Source organism: Monomorium pharaonis, chromosome 5 (genome assembly GCF_013373865.1).
Source record: "Monomorium pharaonis isolate MP-MQ-018 chromosome 5, ASM1337386v2, whole genome shotgun sequence".
In the NCBI taxonomy this organism is placed as follows: domain Eukaryota; kingdom Metazoa; phylum Arthropoda; class Insecta; order Hymenoptera; family Formicidae; genus Monomorium; species Monomorium pharaonis.
In genome coordinates this window covers 11,141,057-11,168,186 of record NC_050471.1, presented here as the reverse complement: position 1 = coordinate 11,168,186, position 27,130 = coordinate 11,141,057, and the positions used below count along the sequence as shown (strand labels likewise).

Below are 27,130 nucleotides of genomic sequence, written 5' to 3'. Positions count from 1 at the left end.
AAAGACCGGCTATTAACTATTTCGTTTGTTAATTTATTCCAAGTGCCCGATGGCCTGTTAATTGAAACGTTACAGCTTGTAATCACGCGCCATGCCGTTCTCTGAATTGCAATCAGTATCCTCGGCGAAGCGGTACGTACTTCCAGACGGCACAAGTAATAAAGTATTCTAATACAAAGTAAGAAGACGCTAATGAAGCGTTCTCGAACCCTGTTTGAAAACACAACGCACGATGCGTATTACCGATGCACATATAAATAGCATTGCTGGGAATTTCTTTCGTTTCCAAACGCATGCTGGGAAATATAAGCCTGTCGAGAACGGAAGCCACGCCGTACGCGATCTTCTGCGACTTCCCCGATAGGATATCGCTAGGAAGCAGACGAATGTACCACGCGAGGATTCAGCATCGCACGTTGGCCGGCGGATCCATGCTGACGACTCGCAACGCGCCAACGATAGCAGCCTGCACGGCAACTCCTATTTGTACTCCGTAGCTGGTATCGCGCGATCGCGCGGTGTTTCTTTATTTAACCCCATAAATAACTGCCGCTATCTCACCCCGAATGCTCTCCTATAGGCCGCAACAGCCGACAACAACGTGTACGTGTGCATATAGTAAAACGCGTTTCCGTGTATGCACAGGTATACGAAATATATTAGATGCTGCCAGTCATTCTGGTGTTTGCGCGGGGTCTGGCGCGATGGGAATCCCCATAAGCGATCCGTGCGTCCATCCAGCGGAAAGAATAACTTTCGCGGAGGAGATTAAAGCGTGGTATGTGTTACTCGCCCGATAATGGCTCGCGCGTTTAATCCCTCAAGTTGCATGACTTTAAACTACGTTTTCTTTCTTTTCTTTTTCCATTTTTTTGTAACGCACGTTGAAAAGTTTGTTATTTTTGCACTTGTTTACGTTAAATATCCGTTACGAGATTCACGAGATATAAATAATCGATGCCGCGTTTACGGTGCAGTTGCGTATGCAATTAATTACAAATATATCTTTCGAGGTAACGTAGGCGGTAATCGGCAGCCACGTCGTTTCGTGTAACACTGCATTCTTGAATATCAGAGTATCGGGATATTAATGCGGATTACTAAATAAGTCGTCTGGCACACCGAGCGGTCAAACGTACCAAGCGACCTATATGTCTTGCGCAATAAGCCCAGATTGATACGCCTAATTTGTCGGAGAAAGGCATGGGTTCTGATAGATAATTTTTTACGAGGGTAATTTAACGAAAATAAAATGTGGGCTAAATGTAGGCGATCGGAACCTTTCACGTCCAGTTCCACTTTTAGAAAAGGCACTTTCTTTTCGTAACAGTCGAAAAACAAAAAAAACCGTCTCATTACGCTCTTTGCGATATCGTTATATCAGCGGGCGTTAAATCGGATCGGCTTTTCGAACAACGGGTCAATCCGGGTCTAAATGGAGCGGCGATTAGTCACGACTGCGAGATCGAAACAAAGTGAATCGGATCGGCGATCGAGTCTCTCGCGATGAGAGGTGTACGAAATAATTATTGTGTCGCGAGGTCAATAAACCATACAATTCGCTACAGCTCGTGGTTTACCCGACACGCACGCAGGTGGGCATTAATTATAAATTAATTTCACTGCGTGGTCACGCACCATTAGAGATAATCAGAAAATCCGCTACGTATTGGTTGGCAATTGCTTTAACGACGTGCAATTTCAAAGGTACAATTAAAAGTATTCATTACGCAGTCGACGAGAATCAGAAGGAGGAACTGCAAGCGCAAGAGCGTTGAGGTGGAAATTTGACCAGAGATAGTCGTTAATATGAAATAACGACTGTATGTATATGAAACGGCGCTGGGTATGCGTGTGGCCCTAAAATTGATTCGTGTATCTCTCTGTCAAATACCTGGATATCATTAGATTTAACGACCCCCGTTGACTCTCTTTCTCTTACTCCCTTTCTTCCTTTCCTGGCCTCGTGGCTCATGCCGCGTCACTGGCTGCTGCCACGGCGGCTGCCTTTCATCTTCCTTAACTAGCACCACTCTCTACCGCCACGCACACATTCATTTATGAGGACGAACAGGGTAAAGGAAGACAACGAGCTTCTACATCGATGCAACCAACCGTTGGCTGGAAGAAACTACCGCTTCGACGATGATCCCGGCGTATCCACCATGCGTGTACGCGTGTCACGCGTGAGTTTGTATGCGTTCGAAAAGTGCGTACCTGTGTGCGACGGTCGCCCACCAAAGAAGAAACTATCGCTTCCAAGATGATCCCGCTGGGTCTGCGTCGGGCGCGCGCGCGCGCGTGTGTTTGTGTATTCGGAAAGATGCCTGGGCGACGCGCGAACGCCGGGTAAGTTCAGCTAACTCGATTGTTCCGTACGGGACAAGGAGCTCTTTCACGCGAGATTCTCCGTTCCGGCGGTCTTTGATGGGGGTACCCATCGCTCGCGGTGTTCCCCGGTATGTAACGTCGCTTCACCGGATGTACGCACGTCGATACGGGATTTGATAAACTTGCGGCTTACAGGAAGATGTAACGACGGCAGTGGGAGGTAGGGAGCGAGAATACAGACTTTTGAGTGTTTAACGAGCTTCATGTGCACTTTCGAGGCTTCGACGATATTAATGACGTTCGTGTACGGAAGCGTGGTATAGAATTTGCGACGAATAATTCGCGGAGCTCTCCTCTGAGCTGAGAGAAAAGTGTCTAGTATTTGCAACTATAATTGCATAGTAAAATAATTATAGTTGCAAATATCATTTTTATAGTTATTATTGTTATAAGTGTAAGTGTAAATAACTATATATGCCAAAGAGAGTAAAAATTTTACTATAAACTAAAAAGTTTACTATGAATTATAATAATGTGGGGACCAAATTTTGTGACGGCACTGGTAGTCGGATGGTGGGAAAATTCGGCTGTGTGTAAGACTTGGTGAGAGATAAGAAACGGAGGAGAGAACAGATCGCGCCGTCGAAGTAATAATACGTTTTGTTTTGCGTCCTTCGCTCGTGCTAACATCTTTTTTGAATCTCGCAACGGTTCCGCCGAGACCAAACTTCTGTATGTACTCTGTTATCATTAAATAAAATTGATTAATATCGCAAAACACTACAATAATTTCTACCATACATATTTCTACCATACGTTTAACCATACATATGGTTATATGAACGAATGCTATAGCTATTGTAACAATAATATAGTGTTAAGTTAACTATAATTTATATTGTTAATTTAACTATAAAAATATTGTTACGGCCAAAAATAACTATAAATTATGGTTAATGCAACTATTTTTTTCTCTCAGTGTAGAAGATACCGCCGCCTATTTTAACGATAAGCAATTATAAGGTAATAGATATGATTTAAATGCTCGTATTAATTGTCATCGTAATTTGAAATTGCGCTGCCCGGCGCGACTTCGCATTTTAGATATCCGTTTGATCATCGGTCACACGCGAGGGATGTGTGTGTGTGTGTGTGTGTGTATCGAACGTTGAGAATCTTGCGCGAGAGACAAGCGGAGAGCGCATTCGACGGATTCCAGAATTCCAAGTTGACTCGGCGAACGTGATGCATCGTCATCGCGTGCGCATAAGTCGTCGGTAATAGAAGCGTCGTCGCGCGTGGACAAAGATTTATCGCCGGTATTTCGCGCGAGGCGCGTGCCCGCACTTTTTTGCGGCTGCGGCATTCCTATAGGCTGCGCACCGTGCCCGTATTTAAGCCACGTTATTCGTTCGAACGTCGATTGACGCGTACCTTGTCTCGTTCTTGATGTCGGTGCAATCATCGAGCGCGATATCGAAAGGCAGGCTAATTATTGGTTGTGGTATATCGCAGCGGTCAAGAATTCACGCGATATTGGCCGATAACGTGAAGAAAAAAAAACCGGTTGCAGCAACATTTACGTTAATTACTACGTTCGATTATATAAAGTTATAACTATTACTAATAAATGTGTTGATTATCGCAAGAACTGATCCATATCTCATTTATGCTAAAAGCAATTCTCTGATTTATTCCAAAAGCATAATTCTTTCTAGAATCACAAATAATTTTCTACCGACTTCTTGCGACAATCGCCTTACGTGTTTTACGTAATGGAAAAAAATGGATTCGTAAGAAGAAACATACGTTTTTTCTTGGAGTCCTCATGCATACCTCCGGGTGTCGTAGCGCCGTGATTATGATGGTGGAGGGCTAGAGGGTCCTGGGGATGCGAGTGAATGGCGGCTAAGGCACTTCCGGCTGGGTCACCCGGATTGACCCCGACTCCGACCCCCAGGTGTAGAGCACCGTGCTGCGTCGCGTGTGCCGGAAGCTCCATGCTGATCATAGCACGCCACTCTTCTTTCAACCCTCTTCTCCCGCCACCCTCCTCTATCTCGGACAACACCTCGCCGAATTGGACGAGGCGTCCGTTCAATTCCTCGTCGCCTTCTGTAAAACAAAAAGCAAAAACGAAAAATGCTGTTAATAATCGGCAGAATGTATTCCATTTCCTTTGTAATAAAAATTTCCAAATTCTCGAAAGATTCGTTATAATTCGTTATAATTCGTTGCTCCCGAGAAAGAACGCGGCTCCGAGTTTCCGCCGAGCAACGGGGTACGGATTTTCGGTCAGTGACTCGTAGTCGAATCAATGGTGCAAGAATACCGTAGAGTGTAGACAAAGTCCCGAGCCGATCTAGGCGGATCGGCGAGAGAGTAGCCCCACGCGGCAGGCGGGATCACAAAAATAAGTCTCGGTGGTCCAACCGCGATGGAATTGCCTTTGCCACGCTTTTTACGCGTGGAGTAGATAATTTCTTCGTTCCTTTCTACGTAATGGCTCGGCCGGGTGATCTTTTTTGCTTATTACGTCGAGAGGAGGCCGCCACGGTGTGCGAGCGACACACCAACGACGGCCACAGGCTGGAAGGCTACAACACAGGAGGCAAGGTGAGATCCCTCGGATGAATGAAAGGATGAATGGAGCGTAATTTCGTCCACGCTGTCGGCGACGTTTATCTATAGTCGGGCCCGTTCTTACATCTCGACGACGGTGAACGTATTGTCTAGGTTCGGACGATCACGGTTTCTCGCGTTGCGACGCGCGTTGCAGCTGCTATAGTAAAAAGAAAAAAAAAAGAACACCTCGCCGGCCAACTGCAAGCGGGAAACGCAAGCCTCTGTCTTAGATTACAGCGATCTATTTGTCAAACTCCTTTATCAAGACATTCAGCAATATATATTTCCTCCGTTGTAAAACGTGCGACCACCTGCCTCAGTGAATTTTATAGCTGCTATCATTAATCACGGTGATATCTCTATTTCGACGGTATAAAACTCGAGCGCTATGAGTGCTACTATAAAGCGATATAAGAGCCGGGATATTCAGCTCGCGATTGCGCACGTCTACGCTTTCCGCTCTCTGCATTCCGCAAATGTATAATGTAAGCGTTCGGCGTCGGTGAAAATAGTATCGGCATACGGTTCGTTCCTATTCCCGCGGAAATACGTCCGCGGGGTCCATTACCCCGCTTTGCAAGGGGGAGAGCAAGGAGAGAAGGCCTCGGGACTCGGGCGCAACCATCGGGTGCACCAATCGTCATCGGGCGACCATCCGTGAAATTCGAAACTGCTCCCGCGTTCCGCACCGTTTTACGTCGCGAAACACGCGGATCTCATAATGCGTGGGAGTGAGACTGGGAACGGTTATCGTCTGCGGTCAACGACTGTCCACCGTGGCAGGCGCGCTTGTCTTTGTACTCTCGTCGACGATTAAAACCTCGACAGGTTCTAATTTGCGTGGGGAAGTCGGCCGTATTCGAAACGCGAGTCTCCGCCAAGGGAAAGTTGTTTCATCCTGTTGCAAAAAAATTAATAGATTTGTACTTTTGGAAAATTGACGTAATTTAGAATACGTCAATCGCACACAAGAGTGTGAAAATAAGTATCGTTCATCTTGCACCAGACGATTCCGCGAAGGTGCTCGGCAATTTACAAATAACTCCTCGAGCTATCGCTTTCGGATCCTCATGGGGTCGGTCTGACTAAATCGTTTGCCACGCTAATCCCGATGATGGAAGCCACGAAAAAGAAAAGCGAAACGGGTCCACGGGAAGGAAACGTCAAAATTACGCTCTCAATTTCCCAACCGCTGCTTTTCCCGCAGCAAGAAGGACTAAAACGAGAGCCCCCCCGTTTTTCTATTTACATCGACGTTCAGATTATCGGCAATGAGAGCGCCAAGGATGATTGTTTAACGTTTGCAGTTTCCTCGCAAAGCTCGCTCCTCCCGCGGACTCGTGCTACCAACGCGCGGAGTCTTCCTAATGGAGGATGGAATGCAGCAGCGAGGTAGCTACGCTACAGAGAGTAAACGCCGGTTAAGAGAAGGCAGACGCTGATCGTTTGGCGAGGGGGTGGCGGCGGCGGCGGCGGGTGAAACTGCCGGCGACTTAGGCCGTACGAACGGTCTTAAGTAAAGCAAAGTGGGTGAGTCGTAGACGGCCAAAGTACGCGTAAAGACCAGTCTTAGAAAGAAACTTATCCCTATAAGCCGTGGGAGTCGGCCACCAGCGCTTCGCCAACCGGCCGTACTCGTATATACGCACTCGCTAAAACCATTGTTTACGGCCGTCCTGAACGCCCGCGTACTTTACTAACTGGGCCCTCTCACGGGACCGGACCGCCACGCCGCGCACCGGCTGTTCCGTATGTCTTAAGGACGGAGATAACTGTCGAACCGGACGTAGAAAACGCCGCGCCATGCCAAACGGCGCGTTCATATAATAGCTAGAGCCCGGAGAACGAAATCCCGCGTTTGCATACGCGATCGATGCGTGTCTCGCGTGTGGTCGACAGCACCGGATGATCTCGCAAAGATAAATAACCTGACAATCGAAATCCGCGGTTTCGAGCAAGTCTCTCTTACTTAAAGCATACGCGTCAATGAGCGCGGTCGACTAAAGAACTGTAGTTAGACAATTCAGCTCGATCAAATACGTCTCGAAGAAAGTTACGGCTTTCTTTAACAATCGAATATTACTTTCAGTATTTGCAGTAGCTAGTTGTTCACGACCTGTCTCGCTTTCGCTCGCGAGAAGGTTTGCAATCGCGTCGAGTACTTAATAACCACGTCGAAACCTATTAGAACATTCGGATTCGTGAAACGTATACCTTCCTCTTGGTTCACTCAAGGAGAAGAAACCAAGGGACGATATCCATGGCACGTAGGTCTCTTACGTAAACAGTAACGATCCGCGGGCAGGTAGCAGTTTAACTAGTCGGAGGGACCCGGCTACCTTCCGCACCTTCTATACCTTTGCTCCTCTGCCTTCGCTTCAGCGTCGATATCCCAACTGCTGGTCGGTAATGGCGGTGCTCTCGGGGCTTAACAACGCGTGACAATATGCATCAAGGAATTGCTCGAGCGAGGAACAACTCCTCCCCCTCCCCCCCTCCGTGCTCCTTTCTCTCTTTCTCCCCCGGCTTCCGTAAAGCCGTGAACACCTACAAAGAAGAAGAAGAGGCGTAGGTGCGTACACGCGTATCCTCCGCCGTGTGCGCGCTCTTCGTGACGGGACAGCGCGTCCGTGCGCGCGCCAGCTACCCGCGCTCGGCTTCGGACTCTCACGGGCAAAAACGCCGATACATTATGCAACTCCTCGGTCCATAAACGAACACTCCCGCCAGGAATCCGCGGTGGAATCCTGGCAGGCTCTCTTCTCGTGGCGTATATCGCCTATCCTGCCGGGCGGAGCAGTCCAGTTTTCGCGGGACGGCCGGCGCCTCGATCGCCGCCCGTCATGTTTATTAATCTGATCTGGGATTGCGGTCCCGGTATGCCGGTCTTCCCTCCGCGATTTGCGAGAAGTACTCGCCAATTTTTGCGCTTCCGTGTTCCCGCGCGTTGCATTCTTTCTCACGATAAAATTTGACGATAAGATGCGAACTTAACGGACGATAATAGAGAACGGTCGATTTTGCCTCTTCCTATATTTATCCTACATCGAAGAAGAGCCAAAACGTAATCATCTTACAGATTTTGTATATCGTGAATGTCTTTCGGATTGTTCAGTATCATAAAAATATTCTACAAGTACATGTAAAATCGAGCATTCAAACAACAAGAGCGTGCCTCTCGTTCTTTTTCATTCATTAACCCCATTACCCGTATTTGGCCACACACATAAGCACGTTGTATCGGCTCTCCAGCAAATCACAAACGCATATATCTACATTGATGCTGATATACATTGGTCAGCAGTCAAAACGCCCACGCGATCATTATTACGGTCGCGCGATTATCAATAAACGATGATATTTCATTAAGTGATTAATTGAAAAAGCGATAAATCGCATCGGTGTCTCTTTTTTTCGCGGGAATCGTTATTCTCTTCTTTCTTTCTTTTTTTTTTGTTTTCGGCACGCGCTATCGAGAACCGATCGTAAAACCGTAGCATCGTTATCGCGGACGCTGTACCGCGATACCGTGCAGCGCACGCTACAGCGATCGACAATCCCGGCGGCACGGCGCGCGCGGTGTCCTGTTAATGAACAAAAATTCACGAGCCTACTGGAGCATGGCGAGAGAGCAACCCACGTGAGATATACGCGAGTGCATTTACACTCGCAGCTATATCGGCCGTGTCTGACAGCGCGTTGCGCTATCCCGATCGACAGCGGCGGTTTGTCTGCTGCACGCACCAGGCCGGGTCAAGTAATTCCAGTTCTCCCGTCGTTGGCGGTGGCCGGGACTCCGTCATGGAGAGGAACGTATGTAGGTAAATATAAGTTGCGCGAGAAACGACCAGAGAGAGAGAGAGAGAAAGAGAGAGGAGAGCCGGCCCGAGTAAAAGGGAAAGAGACGCGCGCGCGCGCGCGGCTTTCGTGGATAAGTGACTTTCGAAGAACCACCTGTGGCACGTGCCATTAACGTGCTCCCTTGCGTGTCCGTACGTGCGCGAATGTTTCGATATCCCGCCGTCGCCATGCCGCGTAGGTGTAACAGGTGAGCGCGGATACTGATGTTTTCTTTGCGGGCGGACCATTCTTGTAGTACATTGCAATTTCAAAGCTTGTAATTGCCCGTGCAAGGGCCGCGGCGGAGAAAAGGGAGGAGGGGGAGGGGACAAGAGTGTGAGGAAAACACCTGATCAACGTCCGCCATCGTCGCGCTCTAAACGTATGTACGTTTTCCATGTAATAACAAACTTTGGGTTTCTTAGGAAATTATCGTATCTTAGTGGCACCGCCATAGTGCGGTCTTGAAAATTGTTCCAGAAAGAGTATCGTTGCATATAGATCTCCGTATACAGGGGGAAATAATTATCAGGCAGAATAAATATATATAAACCGAAATGATAAAGAATGCGTTTTCCGCGTTGAGGAAGGCCGTGGAGGTAGACGTGTTTAACGTCGATGCTGCGAAACCGTACGTTCCGAGATACGTTGCCCAGTCGCGACGTGGTTGTATAGTTGGCTGGCTGGTGGAACGTTCCATAACGCTAAGAAGTTAACGCACGTGCGCGGGGCGAGATAAAATCGCGAGTGTATTAGATATATTAATGGAACGAATAAATGCACGCGCGCGCGCGCGCGCGCGCGAGTACGATAGACTCGCCGATAGGTTTCGCCTTTGAATAGTACGAGCGCGTAACGGTAAGACGGACAGCGAGATACGCGGGGCAATATCGCTCCTCGCGGGAGAGCCACGGGATCCCCTGGTTTCTAGGAGCTCGCTCGATGAGGAGTCCGCGCCGGCCGCTTGATTGGCTCGCCACGCAGGGATCGCGCTTCCAATTCCGGTTTTCCGTTGCAAAGGGAAAAACGTGAGAGGCTGAGACGAGCAGGCGAGTATCAGCGGAGTCACCTGCAATAAAGTAGTAGCTTGTTGCTTGTTGCGCACGGCTGTCCCGCGGAATATATACGATCGCGAGCCAGAGGCGGGATACAAGTCGCCTTCGAAAGAGGAAAACGGGTACCGATATATATCCGACACGTTATTTCTCATACAGTTAAGCCCGCGTGCGCGCGTGGGATATTTATTACAATTAGCCGCGTGTCCAACCTTGAATTCAGACCGTGAACGATCTATCGAGCGTGCGGTTTCCCTGTTCCTGGCAGCAGGGTGGGAGACACGACGTATCGAGAAACGCTGAGATACCATGAGACTCCGGCATCCTGCTACAGTTAACAGTACTTGGCCGTTCGATATACTAATTTATAAAGCTCGCTACCGGAAGACACTTCTATCCTAAGCTGAGATAGCCTCGTCTTTTTCTTTTTTTTGTTTTTGTTTTTTTTAGGCTGTTTGCCGACGCTTATCTCGCACATAGTCCATTTAATCCGACACAACGTTGCACCTGTCAACGGCAGCGGAACACGAAATGAAAAACGGAATAGCAACGTAAGCGCGGAAAGTACACACAATAATAAGGATAAATATTGGATGTTATCGATTATAGCAGCACGGTTGTACGCGGCTACGGATAACGATACGTATCTCGTGTACTGCTTAAAATTTTTGCACTACTTTTTTCTACAACACGTTCTCGCATGTGCCCGGGAAGACACGCTGTTCACACGCTCGCGCGATAGCGCTGTAATTATCGCTACTTTAGTCGCGATACTTTCAATTTTCATTTTCCATCGGCGACCGCGAAGGAGGCGGACAAGTGAGTTTTAAAAAGCCACCTGTGGCCGTGTGGCACGTGCCACCGTCGGACTAATCCCAAGTCCCGCTCCCTTCGGCCCGTCCGGCGTCATGCGGCACAAGGTAGCAGGTAACAGGCACCCAAGGTGCATCCCACCGCCATCGGTGCAACGATCAGCCGCCGCATCTGGTAACGGCGTCCTCCTCTCGTCCTCCTCCGTTCCCCCGAGTCCCGGACCGACGATTACATCTACATTCCCTATAAATACCGGTTGCCGCGATTACCCGCTCCCTCCCCCCCCCCCTCATCTTGATGGTTTCTTTAATCTCGAAATATCTTTATCCCGTGATATTTTCACCAATGGTGTATGGCGCCAAAAGTGTCATTTTCATTAGTTTCATCCGAACCAATTACGTTGACGTATTAAGCGAAAATCTGTGTAAATCGATAGATTTTTTTTATATACACTGGAATACAATAATAATCATAAACTTGAGTAAGAACGCTGTTCTTACGTACGTCTTATATTATCAACAAGGTTTACATTATCCCGCATGTCCGGAATCATCAATCACTAGATTCATGAAACTACAATATAAATTTGAAGCGCGTCTTGATAATATAAATGGCGTTAAAGTGAGAAATGGATAGTCGATAGCGTATCGGCGGCTGAGGTTGCCACCGATCCGAGTAATATCTCGATCACTTTCCTGCGATTCGCAACAGGACGATATCATCGATCCGCGTAATTCCCGATCATTAGAAGCGCTAATGGCCGAGCGCGGCAAAAAGACGGCGGCGGCGGCGCGGCGTGTGTGGTTACGCACGGCCATCAATCAGCGACTGGTCCTTAATCGAGCACCATTTGATAATTACAAAGTCAATCGTCTATCGAATCGGCCATCTAGCCGCGTAATGGCCGGCTCGCTCGCTCGCTCACCGCGAGCGGCGAGCTTGCCTATAGGACGAGGGCAGGGGAAAGGCAATTGAGAGAGGCGTAGGTGACTGGAGAGGTGGTCGCAATCACGATTACGCGAAGGCGGTAAAAGGGGAAGTTGGAATTAAGCGCACTGACGAGACCGACATGATCGCCGCGCCGCGCCGCGCCGCGCCGGTCACTTTTTAGTCATCTTATTCCGCGGCACAGTGCGACTCGCTCGAGGGGTACTCGATTCGAGCCAGAGCGCGCCAAGTTGATGCGACGATCGTGCGTGAATATAGAAAAGCCGGCTAAGGCTTCTCCGCAGAGAAATTCCGCACGGTGCTGAGTAATCCCGATCGTTGCGCGTGAAAAGTACATCTTGCATCACAGCGCGAGTCTTTGATCTCGTTCTCACATTGTCCATGTTTTCTTAGACTAATGCGTAAGCAACGGACGTGAGGGGCGACGATGTTATTAGGCGATATACGATTTCACTCTGGTTTATTTATTACCTTTGCTATTGTTAATTTCGTATCTTATCTCTTTTAATTTACATTTTTGCAATTTTCTTTTTCGTTAATGACCTATAAGTTGATATTTTTTATATTATACGTCCGTGCATTTACTTTTACTACTGTTGTCCAAGTGACGCTTGAGAATGCTAAAAACACAAGTTCCATCGTAAGAAAGCACCTTTCGTCTCGGTCATGTAGATGTCGAAGGCATTCTCGGCGATTTTTATCGAGGTTTCTCCACGCGCATTAACGGTAAATTGGTACGAGAGCCAAGTCGTATAATCGATAAATTCATTGTGTGACACTGCTCGCTCTCTCTCTCTCTCTCTCTCTCTCTTTCTCTGGATTGTCACGGCAATGCCGTGATCGTTTGCGATCAGGCATATAATTGGCTAAATTATACACACTACCTAACTGTATCGCGCGCATCCCTTCTCGAGACTGACCAACGCTTCCTCCCTCTTATCTTCGATGATGCCTGTCGTCGAACGAGCGTGCGTCGGATGTCCTGGATGAATGCACGCGCACCTGCAGCGGAATGCGACTGCGTGCCAAATGCGCGAGAGCGATTCGCCGAGTGTAAATCACCGCGGGTGATCATCCGAGATTGTCACGCGTAACGACGATACTAAAAGCAGCAACTAATGAGTTACGATGTAATACAAAGGTGGATACGAGAAGGAGTACGAAAGGATTAATGTTGCGTTTCAAGAAGGCTTGATATCCCGAGGTGATCTTTAAAAAATATTGCAGCGGAAAAAAAATTAGCTTGCTGGTGGTTCGAAGACTTTCATGATTATCATGCGAGCTTGATCTTTAACGCTATTTTACAACTTCCACTCGCATTCATGTTAACAGACCGCACGGGATCGGAGGCGTTGCAAAATCCCGCTCGGGGATAAAATCTATCCGTTTGATTCGCAATAGTTTCCTACCGTTTGGATTTATCATACGAAAGACTCGAGGCGACAACGTACCAAGCTACAGGCAACGTAAAGGTACGCAATTTTTATCCGCAGTTTCTATTGGCGATTAAAATACTTGTTTTGTTACATTCCCAATTGCAACTGTTGGAAAAAGCTGCTGAAAAATGCAAAATCTTTTTTCCAGGTCGTCTTCCTATGACCTTTTCCCTTCTCTTCCGTGATTCTATTTCAATCTATCCAAGGGAGGGGGGGGGGGGTCGACCACGCTTAGCTTTGTAAGCACATACGTGCGTGACGGGAATCGTTGGTTACCAGAACGTCTCTCTTCCGACATTCGCGAGATTCGCGTGGCGCCTGAGAGATCACGACGATTCCAAGTAGGCCTCATTATAGGTCGCCAGTCCAGTCCGGGTTACCGGTTCAGTCGCCTTCTCTGGTTGTCAGTCCGCCCACCCAACGCTTTCCGTCGCTCGCATTGCAGTCAGTGAAGGTCCAGGCCGCGTGCCACCTTGCATTTTTCCCGATCGTCGGCCGATAGCCGCCGCCGCCGTCGCTGCTGCCGCGCAGTTTCTTACACTTTCACGATCTTCGACCGGGAAACCAGACGGCGAAGTAGCGGCGCGCGCGGAATATAAAACGTGACAACTACGATAACCAGGACTGGAACCTTTTTACTGCCGCATCTCGAAAATCGTAAAAGACGAAAGTCTACGCGCGTGAAATCAGGATCGTTTCTCAAAATTCAATTCATTCTTTCTGATTATAATAATTAGCGTGTATTTTTCGTTACAAAAGTATTTCAACAAGACAACGATATCCGCGGTCAAGTGAAAGGAAGCTAAAATTATCAGTATAGTTAAGAGTAGCGTAAAATAAAGAAAGAGTATACATTACAACTATAAGATGATCTCTTGTTTCTCTGGAGAAGACGTAGTTTAGATTTGGTATTGACAATCGATCGCAGAAAAGCGATGGCTAGGAAAACAGTGATTCCGATAAAGGAAAAGAATGTGAAGATAGAGAGGAAAGAAAAATAGTGAGATGGAGGAGCGGGCTAAAGAGAGAAGAAGGAGACCGGCGTGTACAATTGATTGGTCCTGGCACATCCTGCCCCCGCGTCCTCCGTTCCCTTTCATGGGAAACTCGTCCACCGCAGGCATCGCTCGCTTTTTGTTACCTGTCCACCTCTGCCATAATCGCCTCTTTCTCACTCTCTTTCCTCTCACCCCTTAGCTCCCCCGATATCGTCTACGAAACTAATATTGATCTATCCACCTGTATTTTCTAGTTCTTCCATCAATATAGATACGGTATCGTATAATAGCGGGACGAGGGGTAAGAAAAAACGGTTCGGCGCGGAAGAAAAGTGAGGAGATAAAATGAAATCCATCGCGGGAGAGGGATGACACGTCGCGCGTATATATCCCGGTTGAGATGATCTGTCGTGATGCTTTGTGGATCACGATCAAGAACCGCCGAGAGGAAAGAAACGGAAAGAGACGAGCGATAGCGAAGAACGAGAGAGAGAGAGAGAGAGAACGGAAGAAACATCGTGACCAATCTGAAGGCAGTGAAACGTCTCATTCATAAATGGGGACGCCCAGGCATATCGAGTGGAGGTGGTGTTATGCGCGCGCGTTTGTCCGTTTGTACACGGCGCGAGACGTACAGGTGTGTACAGGTGAAACGCCGACGCGCCTAAACGCAGGAAAGCCCGATACTCGACGGATCGGTTATGCCCGACGGAGACGAATCGATTGCCGGTCGGAACACCGCGGAGTAACTGGATTCGTGGATGATGACCGACTTTGCTCGCCGATATGTGGTCTATGATCGCGTTTGCCCGGGTCTCCAGGAAGAACGACGCCTCGGCCTCGGGTGTTCTCGATCATTTCTGTTATTCCGCGATTTATCGGCCGCGGCCGACTATTTTCGCAAATAGAAAGCATTCGGATCCATGGCGAAATTATCCCTGCCGGGACAATCTCAGCCCATTTTACATGCCTACCGTATACAGAACACATCTAGATTTCTTTTCTTTTTCTTTGTCTTTTTCGTTTATTGAAATTATTGATATCTAAATTTTAACCAAAGTATACATGAAAATAATATATTGCAAGTAATAATAATAAAAGAATCATTGCTTTTTAATAATAAATTTCAAATTCATTATTTATTGGCACTATTTATTGGTGTATTATAAAGAGTATTTCTATATTTTACTTGAGTAAAAATAAATTCTTTATCCTCTACTTTGCTATTACTTCTTTTTCGATATGCGTGTCCGACCTAAATTCTTCGATAAGTTTAAAGAAGGTCGATAGTCACTGATACTTGGACTCATTTTGACAAAGAGACTGATTGCAGTGCGCTCTCTCTCCATTTCTCGGCGACTATTTCCGCCTAAGAAACGGCCATTCCGCGGAAAAGTGAGAACGCCGGGATCAATTGCGTCGGTAGATTCATCGAGAAGAGTTCTTCTTTTCTCGTCATAAACACGCTAGCAAAACCCGTCAGTTAGCCGCGACGAGATTGACGGCAGGGTCGCAAGAAAGAAGGCGGGATGTCCGCCTTTGAACGGAGGCTTTCGGCATCCGTGAAGTGTCGCAGCCGAGGTAGCAGTTCCAGCGCGTTATACGCGTGGCGCAAATTCGTCACGCGGCCAGAAAAAAAGATCGCTCTCATTGCTTTCGCCGGTCCTTTCACTATTTTATAACTTGTAGTTATAACGATCCTTTTTGAAACGCTGCTACGCCTTTTTCACAACACGAGCGAAAGACGCATGCCAGGATAGAAAAGATTATTATAAAGAATATAGAAAAACCTTTGGCAGGTAACGACTGAAAATTCGAGATCTATCCCGTGGAGATTTATCCCGGCCAGATCGATTATTTACCGCAGTTTTAGCGCGCGCGCGCACCACGTCTCTACCTTTGAGTGCAATTCCGCGTTACACCCAACAGCCCGAAGCTCACATCGTAAGCGAAATAAGCGCTTCTACCTATTGCGAGGGCGGTCTCCGACCGGCAATCCCGGCTTTGCCGCGGTGCACACATCGGCGCGACTCCGCGCAAACACGAGCACCGTAGGTAGGACTTACGCGCCGTCGCGTCGACGTGCGCACGTGCAGCGATGCAGATGCACGTAGATCGTCGGCGCACACACGTGCGTTACGTTCCGAATCGCGCGGATCGACCACGCCACCGGTTCACGTACGTGCCCGCGGTACACGCGAACGCACGTGAACGCGTTTGTGTGTCGGATCCTCGAGATCCGTCGCCGTGGGCAGTCGACGTCCGCTCGGTGAATACCAGGAAGAAATCCCGGTCCCGCCGCCCGGGATCGATAGTCGAGATCTCGCTCGGGTCTCGAGTCGAAACAATACCCTGGACGCGCCGCCGCGCCGATCGAGGCGTTTTTTCGCGTCCAATCGCCCTGTGTATCACTTCTATATTATGACGTTACGTGTTAACGGTGCTGGCAGTTAACGCGTCTTCCTACTCTATGCAGGCGAGAGAAACGATCATTATCGCAATTCACGCATTCTACGGCGGCTGCTTTTCAAAAACTATAAAATACCTAACGCGTTAGACAGTAAACAAGAATATATGATGATATTGTTATAAATATATATTACGAATTTACCAGTCGCAAATTATAATCGACACCTTACGTAATTCGCATTCTTTGTAATCTCATTGCTATGTGGCGTGTACAGCTACTACTGAAACGATTGAAAGTCCGCGTTTGTTTAATCTTAAACCGAGAGAGAGAGAGAGAGAGAGAGAGAGAGAGAGAGAGAATGTTAAACCGTTCACCCGTTTGTCGCACCAGGTTTTACGCATCAGCACCGTGCCATTTGTTGCTCCCTATCTTAAAGTACGCGCTTCTAGATGTTCCGCACGCTTTCGTGAACAGCCTTGACGGGTTGATTAGTCGAGAGAGATATCGCGGCATAAGTTCCACCGCGCGCGGAGTCGGCCAGTGTCTGTCTGACACGTAATGAGGCAACAACCTTGGGGAGAGGCGGGTGGCGCGCACACACGCAGGAAGTCGACAAGGTTTTTATCGGGCCGACACGAGCGTGCTTCATTGTTAGCCAGAGCTTAACGACGAAACTCTGTCTGTGTCTCTCTCTCTCTCTCTCTCTCTCTCTGATTCTTTCGGGGTCCCGAAATTCACTGCGATTAAATTCACCTCTGCCCCGTTCCCGACGTGTACCTTTTACCATTTCACTCTCACGACTGGCGTCGCGAGTTCCCTCCGCCTCGGGCCGGATGCTCCCAACGAACGTCGAATTCTTCCTCTTTTTTTCCTGTCGGACGACTCGGACCCGGCATCCGCCCGTGGTGCCGTAATTGAGGGAAAATTAAGAGCCGCATTCGTGAGGCCTCCTCACGAAACGCGTGGATTTGTCGTCGCGGTGGACACGATAAACGGAATAGAATTACGATAACGCCTGAAGGTCTCAGATAAACGTCTCACTCTCCCTCACCAATGACAAATTGAGTTGGGATGCTAAGCAGACAAACTTGTGCATGCTTTACAAATCGCAGGATATATATGGGTCTCTTTGACCATTATTGCTATATACCGGCAATGTAGTGGCGAAATCTGCGGTGCATTGCAGCGACATTGACCTGCATTCTCTCGCCGCGCATTTAATGCAAAGTATTACCGTGGTCAACAGTTTTATCACACATTTCATACCGTGTGTACGATCGCGCTGCTAGGTAAATAAAGCTCAACATCGCAGACGGCTATATTTAGCGTCAAGTGCACGCGGCAGAAATGGGATCTAGAAGCTCGGTAGGAGAAGTACACAGCTCACGCATAACAGTGGGTTTTAACTGCGTTTTATTTTACGATCGAAACGGAAACTATTTGTTTTGTTGCTCGTAACTCGGACTGCTTGAATTTCAACGTGAAACTAATTTATGTAATTCACAGCGGTACAGTATACGAAACACGTACGAGGCAGACGTTCAACAATCTTATTGCGTGTCGAAAGTTACCCGACAAAAGTTACTGAAATCGAGATTAAATCGACTTGGCTTCTTTCGATTCCGCATTAGATTATGCGGACTTGAAAGACCGCTATAAGAGAGATACGCGTATTCACACGTCCACTCCCGGAGTAACGTAATGTCATGTGCGCCATCCGCACCGTGTGCAATGAGTCGTCGCTCGGCCCAGCGAGTTGTTTTATCACGCGCGGCAAGGATAAGGACGATCGGCGTGGCAACGGCGAGCAGGGCAGCAGGACGTAAAGTCACTCGCGAAGCGAGCGCGACGTTTATAAAGGTACCCGCGAACGATATATACACCGTGTTAGAGACACAAAGAGCTCGTATGCACCAACGTGCACGCATGTAAGCGCACGCGGTTGCACCGCGAGTCGCGGTAATATCCGTGAATTACTAGCTGGACTTCCCTTCTTAATTGGCACTGCGAAGAGATTTGAAATAATGCGATCACATACACACGCGCGCACAACTAGCGAGCGCTAACCTGAAAAAAAAAAAAAGTATTCTCTATACCACGAATGTCGCCCTAAAAGTTAAATATACGTCGGCGTGTTTTTCTTTCTCGTTGCTTGGTATCAAACGAAATAAAATAAATAGAATAGAACATTTTTTCCAGCCTCGGTTCTTATTCTGTACCTCAATCTTTATCCACATCTGAAAATACGATTCGTTGTTAGAGTTGCGAGAGGAAGAATGATGTGAGGGCCGCCGAAGAAAGAGGAAAATGCGCGATCAATGGGCGATAGCCGACGGCCAGGACGAGGTGGTTTATGTGAATCGATCTCTCGAAATCGCGGCTGTCGTTCGCGAATACAATGCGGGTGAGTCGCAAAGCCGACCGCAAACAGATTCGATCTGATCTGCGCGTGATATCGGCGGATACCTACGGGCTCGCAAATAATGATTGTTAAACAAGCGGCGCGCGGCTACAACCCGCCATTTGGTGCAGTGGTGCGTGCCGCGGGTGTTAAACTCTCGCGTTCGAGCTACGCCTTGTTAGAAGCGCGGTCTAAAAATTTTCGCGGCTGATATACAACGCACGCGCATGCGCGAACGTTCACAATGAAACTCGATAACGATCGAAGGCATCCTTTTGTCATTCGCGGTGGCAAAAGATATCGTAAGTCGCGCAATTTCCGCCGAGAAGGCACACAATGCCTGGCATCGAACGTTACGGGAAAAATTAATATTCCGCTCCTCGTCGCGTCAGAGACAATCGGCAGCGGCATCTTTTCTAAGCGCTGCGCGATAGAGGATTTGCATCGCGTAGACAAAGGAAACTTAATTAATGTAACGTAATATAATAAAAGACCAACTCTCTTTCTTCACATCGGGCTCACACGTCTCGCCTTTTCTTCCACCGACAAACGCGCGTACCGTCCGTGAAAAGATAGACGGCACCCCCCCCTCCTCCGATTTTCACGAGTCACTCCACGGATGATCCCTGCGGTTAGCACCGTGTACCAAGAAGAGCCCGCGCTCTATTAATTGAGCGTAGTACTATCGCGACGCGCGCACTTCCAATTAGCCGATCCACGTCTTAACGCGTCGTGAGAACACGCTCTTTTTCGTGATGCATATCGTCGTCGTTCTCCCCTCGGACATGCGTTCCACGATTAACGAATATATTCGCATATCCTTGGGACACCAGAGTTAGATAGAGAAGCAAGATCAATCGACAATAGTAATTACCACGTTCTCGACCCGTTTCTCCGCCCGTCGTCGCTACTTTTCCCACAAACGTCACACCTCACTGTCGCTGTGCCATATCTCCTGATTATTTCTATACCGCTAACGGTAATGTGTAACGAACGTGAAATAAATTTGCCGCGTGATTGATAGTAGGGAAGTCGTGCTCGTAACTCTCTCTCTCTCTCTCTCTCTCTCGGCAAACGAGAAGTCACTTCCTCGACAAATGGCATCTAATATATCACAACTGATAATTGGACCGTCATCATTATTGACTTAGATATTTTACGTATGACATATTATCCGTCGGATTAACCGCACGATGATTGAATTGCGGAACGGACGGTACCCGGGGAAATCGCGAATTCCACCGGTAACGCTAATATCGCGGCTCCTCGTATGCGTGCGATCGGTGCCATCGTACGTGCCTATTCGCGAATCGTTCCCTGCCCCCGATACGACGACGAGAGTAATCGATCGGCTATTCCCGGCGCGTAGATTCCGCCGTTAAGCCGGCTGGAAACTTTTGCCACACATGGTACGCGCGCGAGCAACAGGAGGTTATTTGCTAGATAAATCTCGATCCGCCCCCTTGCATGCCGCGCTCTTGCGATACCCGATCGACGGTTCGGCCGATCGATCGAGTAGACCTCATTCACGTGCCTTCACGAAGGTGCACCATATGCCTTCCACCTGATACCGGGAGCGTGCGGTAAGAAAATGGCCTTTCCAATTATTTTCGTCCTCCCGATGATTTAATTCGAAAACTCGACTCGAAGGAAAGGATTGTCTTGACTATCTTGGCGAAGACGAGCAAAAGGAAAGGAAGGAAAACGCGGTCTACGTGGCCGACGTGGCCAACGGTTCTCGCTCTCCGCCGTTCCGAGTCGGTTCGCCGTTTTTGCATTTTTGCATCTTGATACTTCCGGTTCTCTCTCCGCCTCGCCATATTCGACCGGCCGAATTGGAGCGTGCACCGAGTAATTTGCGGACCGGCTTAATTGCGCGGCTTGTTAACGCGTAGTGCTAAGACATGCGTGCAGCATTTCCGAGGATATCACGCTGGTTAAGTTGCAATCGGCTGTGATTTTAGCGATGAGATTTAAAAAAATGGTGCGAGATTGTTTAATATCCTATCCTCGGTTGCGGGCACGAGTAATGTTCCCCGTTAAATGAACAGCCGCGTCTCATTAGGCGAGCTCGCCGTCGAGGAGGACTCGGCTGAGGCACTTGCGGGTTCCGCAAAAGTCGTGTGCAATTTCGCGCACGCGATGCACCGTGACGGGGGGAATACCTTTTGGCGCAATTGTACGAAAAAAAGAAAAAGGAAAGAAAAAGGAAAAAAAAAGAAACGAGGTGTCATTTCTTACAGAACCCACCTGGCGGAGTCTCGGTCACGTGCTAGGCCCGATCTTTCTCCAACGGTCGCGTTTAACGTACGCCCGTATTTCCAATGCATGCACCTGATACCCCGCAATGTCGCACTTGTTGCACGCCCTACCATTACTCGACACTAATTCGTACCCGTGGCCGTTTATTTCCTATGCGGTGACGCACGTACCGACACGGGAAATATCCGGTTATTTGATGGGGGTGGCAAAAGTGCGCGGGGACATATCCCCTATACACCTGCTGCGAGCTACGAATGGTTGCGTTTTAGACAAGGACGCGCGACGTGGAATTTGAATTATTTCTTCCCGCAGCCGTCTATAATTATATCCTTTACAAGTTTTGCTGCGTTTCGCTACGTACTCGAGTATAAGCTACTTGGAGTAGACGGTTGCGAGAATTTCACAAAATTTTCTTTTCTCGATATCAAATACCGCGTGCTCTTACATCTTCCAATTTATGTGAATCACCGTACACATGTACGGTCGTTTTGTAAATCCTTTCGTCGTCAGTGATTCACAAGTACAAATTCAAGATGTATGCATATCGTATATGAGATATAAAGATATGTAGATATATCCTCGATGTAAAGTCGTTTTCCGTCGTGTACGCAATCCGGCTGTCTGCGATTGAAAACGCGAACGCGAACACGATTGGCAAAGCCCTGCCTAAGTGCAGGATTGTGTATGGGATATACAGCCGTCGTCAACTCACCGGTTGATCGCCGGCTCTCGCTTATTACGCGTACTATTACACCCGCCAACACTATCGCAGGCACAATGTACGCGCCGCCGAACGGACGGCGGAATAGTTTCCCACGGAAATTTCCGGCAATTTGCAAGACGTCCCGACGTGCGTCTACGTCGTACCAAGGTCGCTTATACAAGGCGCCGTAACACTTTCTCGGTATGCACCGTGCGACGCCGAGGCGTTATACGCAGTCTTTTTGAGCCTGTTCGAAAAGGATTCGCTAACTCACGCGAGCTCGCGAAGAAACAAATATCAAGTACGCACAGTATATCAACTTATCTCATTTTCCTTTGCGTATTGCGTATTAACTAATTTTTACGCGTCATTAATTGCCCTATTGTACAACAAGTCGTTAGCCGACGCAATGCGTAATGGCTACTGTTTGAATTACAATACTAGAATGCACAATATCTCTTATGAGAACATTTCTCGCAACAGAGTGAGAAAATTTCGAGGAAACTCTTTTACCATCTTCATGGCCGCCGCGTCTTCGTTTCTTTTTTTCGCAATGTGTTGTATACTGGCGACTCTTTAAATCAGGCGAGATATTACATTTATAAGCCGCGAGACGAGGAGCGAGCGCCTCGTCATCACGAAAAACCGTCAAGTGTTTCGTGCGCAACGAGGGGTGCCCGAGAGTACATTACTTCGACGTCGTAAATAGTTTTAAATCGGAGCAACGCGAATATATCACATTTGACGTGCGAGCATTCCACGTTGCGCCGCATGATGCATCGCATGCTGCCGCACCGCGAGTCCACGCACACAGAGTGGGGTAAAGGACATTAATTATACACGCAGTTCCACCGAGTAACATGGAAAATAATACGCAAAACGAAAAAAAAAAAAACGCTTCGGAATTTACATCCTTATCAGTTTCAGAAAATTTATTGGTGAGTTGTGTCTTTGTTATTTAATTAAATATGCCACAATTGTTTCTACCGCATTTGTACATGTAGAGTGAGTCTCTTCAGCTAATTTTTTAAGTAAAATTTTTTTCGCATTCAAGCGAAAATGTGAAAGAGACTGTACGGTTTGGCAAAAACAGCCCTGCTCTACACCGATCATTTGCATTGCATGCATTTACATATCGATTAAATTATTATCCTTATGAGCAACTAATAGTATTCCATATGCGGAAACATTAGAAAAGATTCAAGTAAAATTTAAAATAGTAGTAACTTTTTTTCATACGTAGATACGTTAAGTATCTCGTTTTCTGTTACAAAATCGTGTTAACACGCAATTATTACACAGAGCAATGATTTATGAAGATTATTCTGTCAGAATCTTTCTTTAGCTCATAATAGATTTAACCACTACTTTAGCGCAACGGAACGTGTTTTACGATTAAAAACTGGTTAATAGATATTTGCGCACGCATGCATGTGCGAAGGGAATAATCTTGGAAAAAGTGGCATTAAATATACAATAGCCGAATGTTCTTTTGTAACAATGAATCTTTCGAAAGTAACGATCAGCAACCGGCGTTGCACCTCTCTTCCTGATAATCTTCACGAGCGCCTCACAAAAAGTAAGTATGCATATATCCGCCGTTGGAGGAATTGCCGATCAGAGAAACGTGGCGCGTAAAATACGAGCCGCTCGATCGTGCCGTTTTGTAACCGCTCGTAAACACCTGCCTTAATTCATTATCATCCGATGAAACATGTCCGATTAAAGATTATTACAAGACGAGTAAGCACTTCCTTTATTTTCCAGCGATGGTTGTGCCATTTTTCGGACGATTATCAAGAAACGATACATTAAGTGTCGCTTGAGCTTTACGTTGACCAAAGATCGTCTCGTGATAAAATTATATATGTACAGCTTTACCATTGCAGAAGCGTCCTGAGATCTGATTGTGAGACGCAAAGAGGGGACTTGCTCTGGAAACAAATACTTCTTACCGCGCGGTATGCCGCGCGGAAGATCGTAAAATTGTGTTCTCCTAGTAAACGGGAGCGAAAGATCGATCATTGACAAGCCAAACGACCGATCTGGAATGCCTCTGATAGATTTACAGGCCATAAATCATGATTTGGCGGGAGACAAAGCGAGGAAAATGATGGCCGGAGCATTAAGAGCTTATTTACAAGTCGGTGCAAAAGTGTCTTTGCTCCCAATAATTCAATAAGCGATACGGTAGCAATTATTCCGCTCGTCCAACGCAATCGACCTTGATTGGAGTTAATCGCGCCGCGTAAGTGCGTGTACAGATCGAGCGTAACGACAAGAAAGTGTACACTCTCCTATCCTGTTCTTCGATTGATACAGATGACTACATCCGATTGACGCGTGGACTCATAGAAGGAGACGTGCGAGAACAGGTTCGCGTCGAAGAAAAAAAAAAAAGGCCGGCCACTCGACATCATTCGAGTGTCTCGCTCCAGCAGGTGCGTCCCAAAGTTACGAAACAGACTTGCGGATAAACGAATAAATTTGAGAACAAATTCAAATAGGCGAAAGACGCTCTTCGAATATTTGTAGCGGGAAGAAGCTCAAATACGGTCTCACGAGTATATGTGTAATCTTTCATGAGATAACGTTTCCGATTGTCGTAAATCAATTTCTCAATGTACCGTATTAATGCTACGTTTTGAAACAAGTGTGACTGGCACCAACGCAAATATGTTTATAAATATTTAACAACCTACTGGAGCGAATCGCTCGCGCTTGTTGATTTAGGGTTATTAACTGCAGAAGCGTAAGTGGCTAAATGGCATCTGAAATGTGACGTGATAAATAGATTCTCCGACTGTACATCCCTATCGCGATCTGAAGCGAGAAACGGAATTATCAACGGATATGCGCTACAAAGGTATCGACAAAGTAATCGTCTCCTGTTAACGGTTTCTAACAAGTGAGATGTATAAAAATAACAAAAGAGCAGAGGCGTCCCTCGCTAAAAGTTAAACGACTAGTTACCCACCGCGTGATAAATGATTATACGTACGTGTGTACGCACTGTTCCACCGCGTGATCAGTAAACATTGAAAAAAAGACCATGCATAATTACGGATCGCTCAAAAACAATAACGAAAGCTGCGGTATTCGGTAGAAAGATATATCACGTGGATATAATTATCTTTCAAACGGCACGTAATGCCTCGCTTCAGGAGATTTATCGATTAAGATATTAAATATATACTACACATATTTAACTTGATAATTAGGCTTAATGATAACTTATTTATCAGTACATCGTAAGTAATTTCTTCATTATGGCAAAGTTTTACTTGATAGTTTTCCATAATTAAATTTAAAATATACATCAGATCACGTAAAATGTACTTAATGAATTTTTTTTTTTTTTTAATATACAAGTCAGTGGCCTAATTTTTATGAAACGCCTATCTATGATTAGTTCGAAAATCCAGGAAATGTCAGCGGGTTCGATTTGGCTCGCGCGATACTGACGGCAATGCCGACATTTGGCCGGACCGTTTTACGTTCGGTAGTGAATTAGAAATTAGTCGTTACGCATTTGCATACCACGCACAGGTGGTCGGCCGGCTGGCCGGTTGCCTGTTGACTGTTTTCATGATTAAAACGAGTTTTCGCGCGAAAAAAAGGGCGGGGGGGAGGGGGAGAGACTGTACGCGACGGCTCGCGAATCAGAGCGCAATAAAGATTCATGTGCGTCGTGACATTAAGAAATGCGTTTTGAACGGAAAGGCCACGTACCAGTCGATCGAAAATATAAAGGATACCAGTCGACAGGAGAGCCGGGGTTTGATCGCCTACGCGACCGCGAGGCACCCGTACGTACACCGTAATGAATCTCGTCCGCTCGACGAAAAACAGGTACGATAGAGAACGATAGAAAATTCGCAACGCGATATTTGCGAGGCTCACTCGGAGCCAAGAACCTCGTACGTGCTTCACGGTGATTCGTGAGTAATGACTATATTACAGTAGCGAATCCACGGCCGTCGGTTAAAGATTAAGTGCCATTATCGCTAAACTGAAAGGCCCGTGAAAGCTGGTCATTTAGCGGATTCCATCCGGCGACGTAAGAATCCGACGTAGCGTTCCCGAGTTTATTCTCGACTCTCGTGGCGGGTGGAGGCCGCTACCCGCTACCTCACGACTCTCGGCTGCTCCTCTCGCGCGCAATCACGGATCGCCAGGTGTGGCGCACACGCACGCGATTGCATTTGCAAACTCTCGGGCGCGAGTGTGCGCACCGTCGTCGGCCGACTCTGTACCCTATAAATAGATCCGAGAGAGCTACCTGTACCACGCGCGCGGTCTTCCTGCACGCAGCGCAGCGCAGCGCGCAGTTCAGCGCAGTTGCGAGACGCGGTGCGCCGCGCGCCGGTGGCGGCGCGGCGGCTCCGTGCTGTGCGCCACATGCGGCGAGAGCGCACGCGGCGCGACTGCCGTCGCCGGTTAACTGTATAACGACGACGACCACGACGAGGGCCGCCGCTCCGCAATTAACCACCCGACAGTCCGCTCTCTCTCTCTCTCTCTCTCTCTTTCTCTAGCCGGCTGGCTGATAAACAATACCGCGCGTCGCCTCGCGATCGATCCGATCGTCATTCAGGTCGCATTCCGCGCGATATATCTCGCCCCGGGTCCGTCGCATCCTTCGATGACACTCCGGAATCCCTAACGGGTCTCGGCGGATTAGATGCCTGTCGGGAAGTAGATGCGATCGATTCAATATCGATCGGTATATCGTGTCATATCCGCTGCTCATAAATTATCCATAATTCCAACGATTACAGCTGATTGATTAGGAGAGGAAACTACCTACATCGGAGTCTGTAATATCGAACGTGAAATGATATGAAAATAATAATGCAGGTGCGATGTTATCCCATACGATCGTGGTTCGTACCTATTACGACGTGAACGTGCGCAGCACGCATTTGCAAGCCCGCTCGTACACCTCGATCGCGACTCGAGTCTCTTAATTAATCTTCCGCAGTCGCTCGCCAATTTGACGATGCTACAATAGAGGCGTTAACATCGACCGCGGTGGATCTTTTATGCACACGTGCCGATACGGTCCGCAAAAGGTTCCCACGAATATGGCGTAAAAAAGAGAAACACGATGACGCTTACTCGATAATATAAAACTGCGATCTGGATACGACGAAGGATTGACAGGCACTGCGTTAAAACGATCGAGTTTTTGAGACGGATCATTATACCCAAACCACATTCCGGATTACATATATATATACATATATATAGAAGACATAACGGCGCGATAGATAATAGCAAGGTAGAGTCTTCGGCGGTCGCCGAT

The 27,130-nt window shown here is 47.6% G+C and overlaps 1 protein-coding gene across 4 annotated transcripts in view; it reads right to left on the bottom strand.

Annotated features, from left to right (window-relative positions):
- LOC105836187 (paired box protein Pax-5) overlaps nt 1–27,130 on the bottom strand; it is a 117,357-nt gene that overhangs the window by 85,059 nt on the left and 5,168 nt on the right. For 3 of the 4 annotated variants that reach the window (XM_036287162.1, XM_036287164.1, XM_036287166.1), the window contains exon 2: nt 4,141–4,446. In XM_036287162.1, the coding sequence (XP_036143055.1) occupies nt 4,141–4,342 (202 nt within the window). In that variant the 5' untranslated portion in view covers nt 4,343–4,446. Of the gene's footprint in view, nt 1–4,140; nt 4,464–27,130 lie in introns of those variants that run through there. The other variant, XM_036287163.1, reaches the window with a different exon arrangement.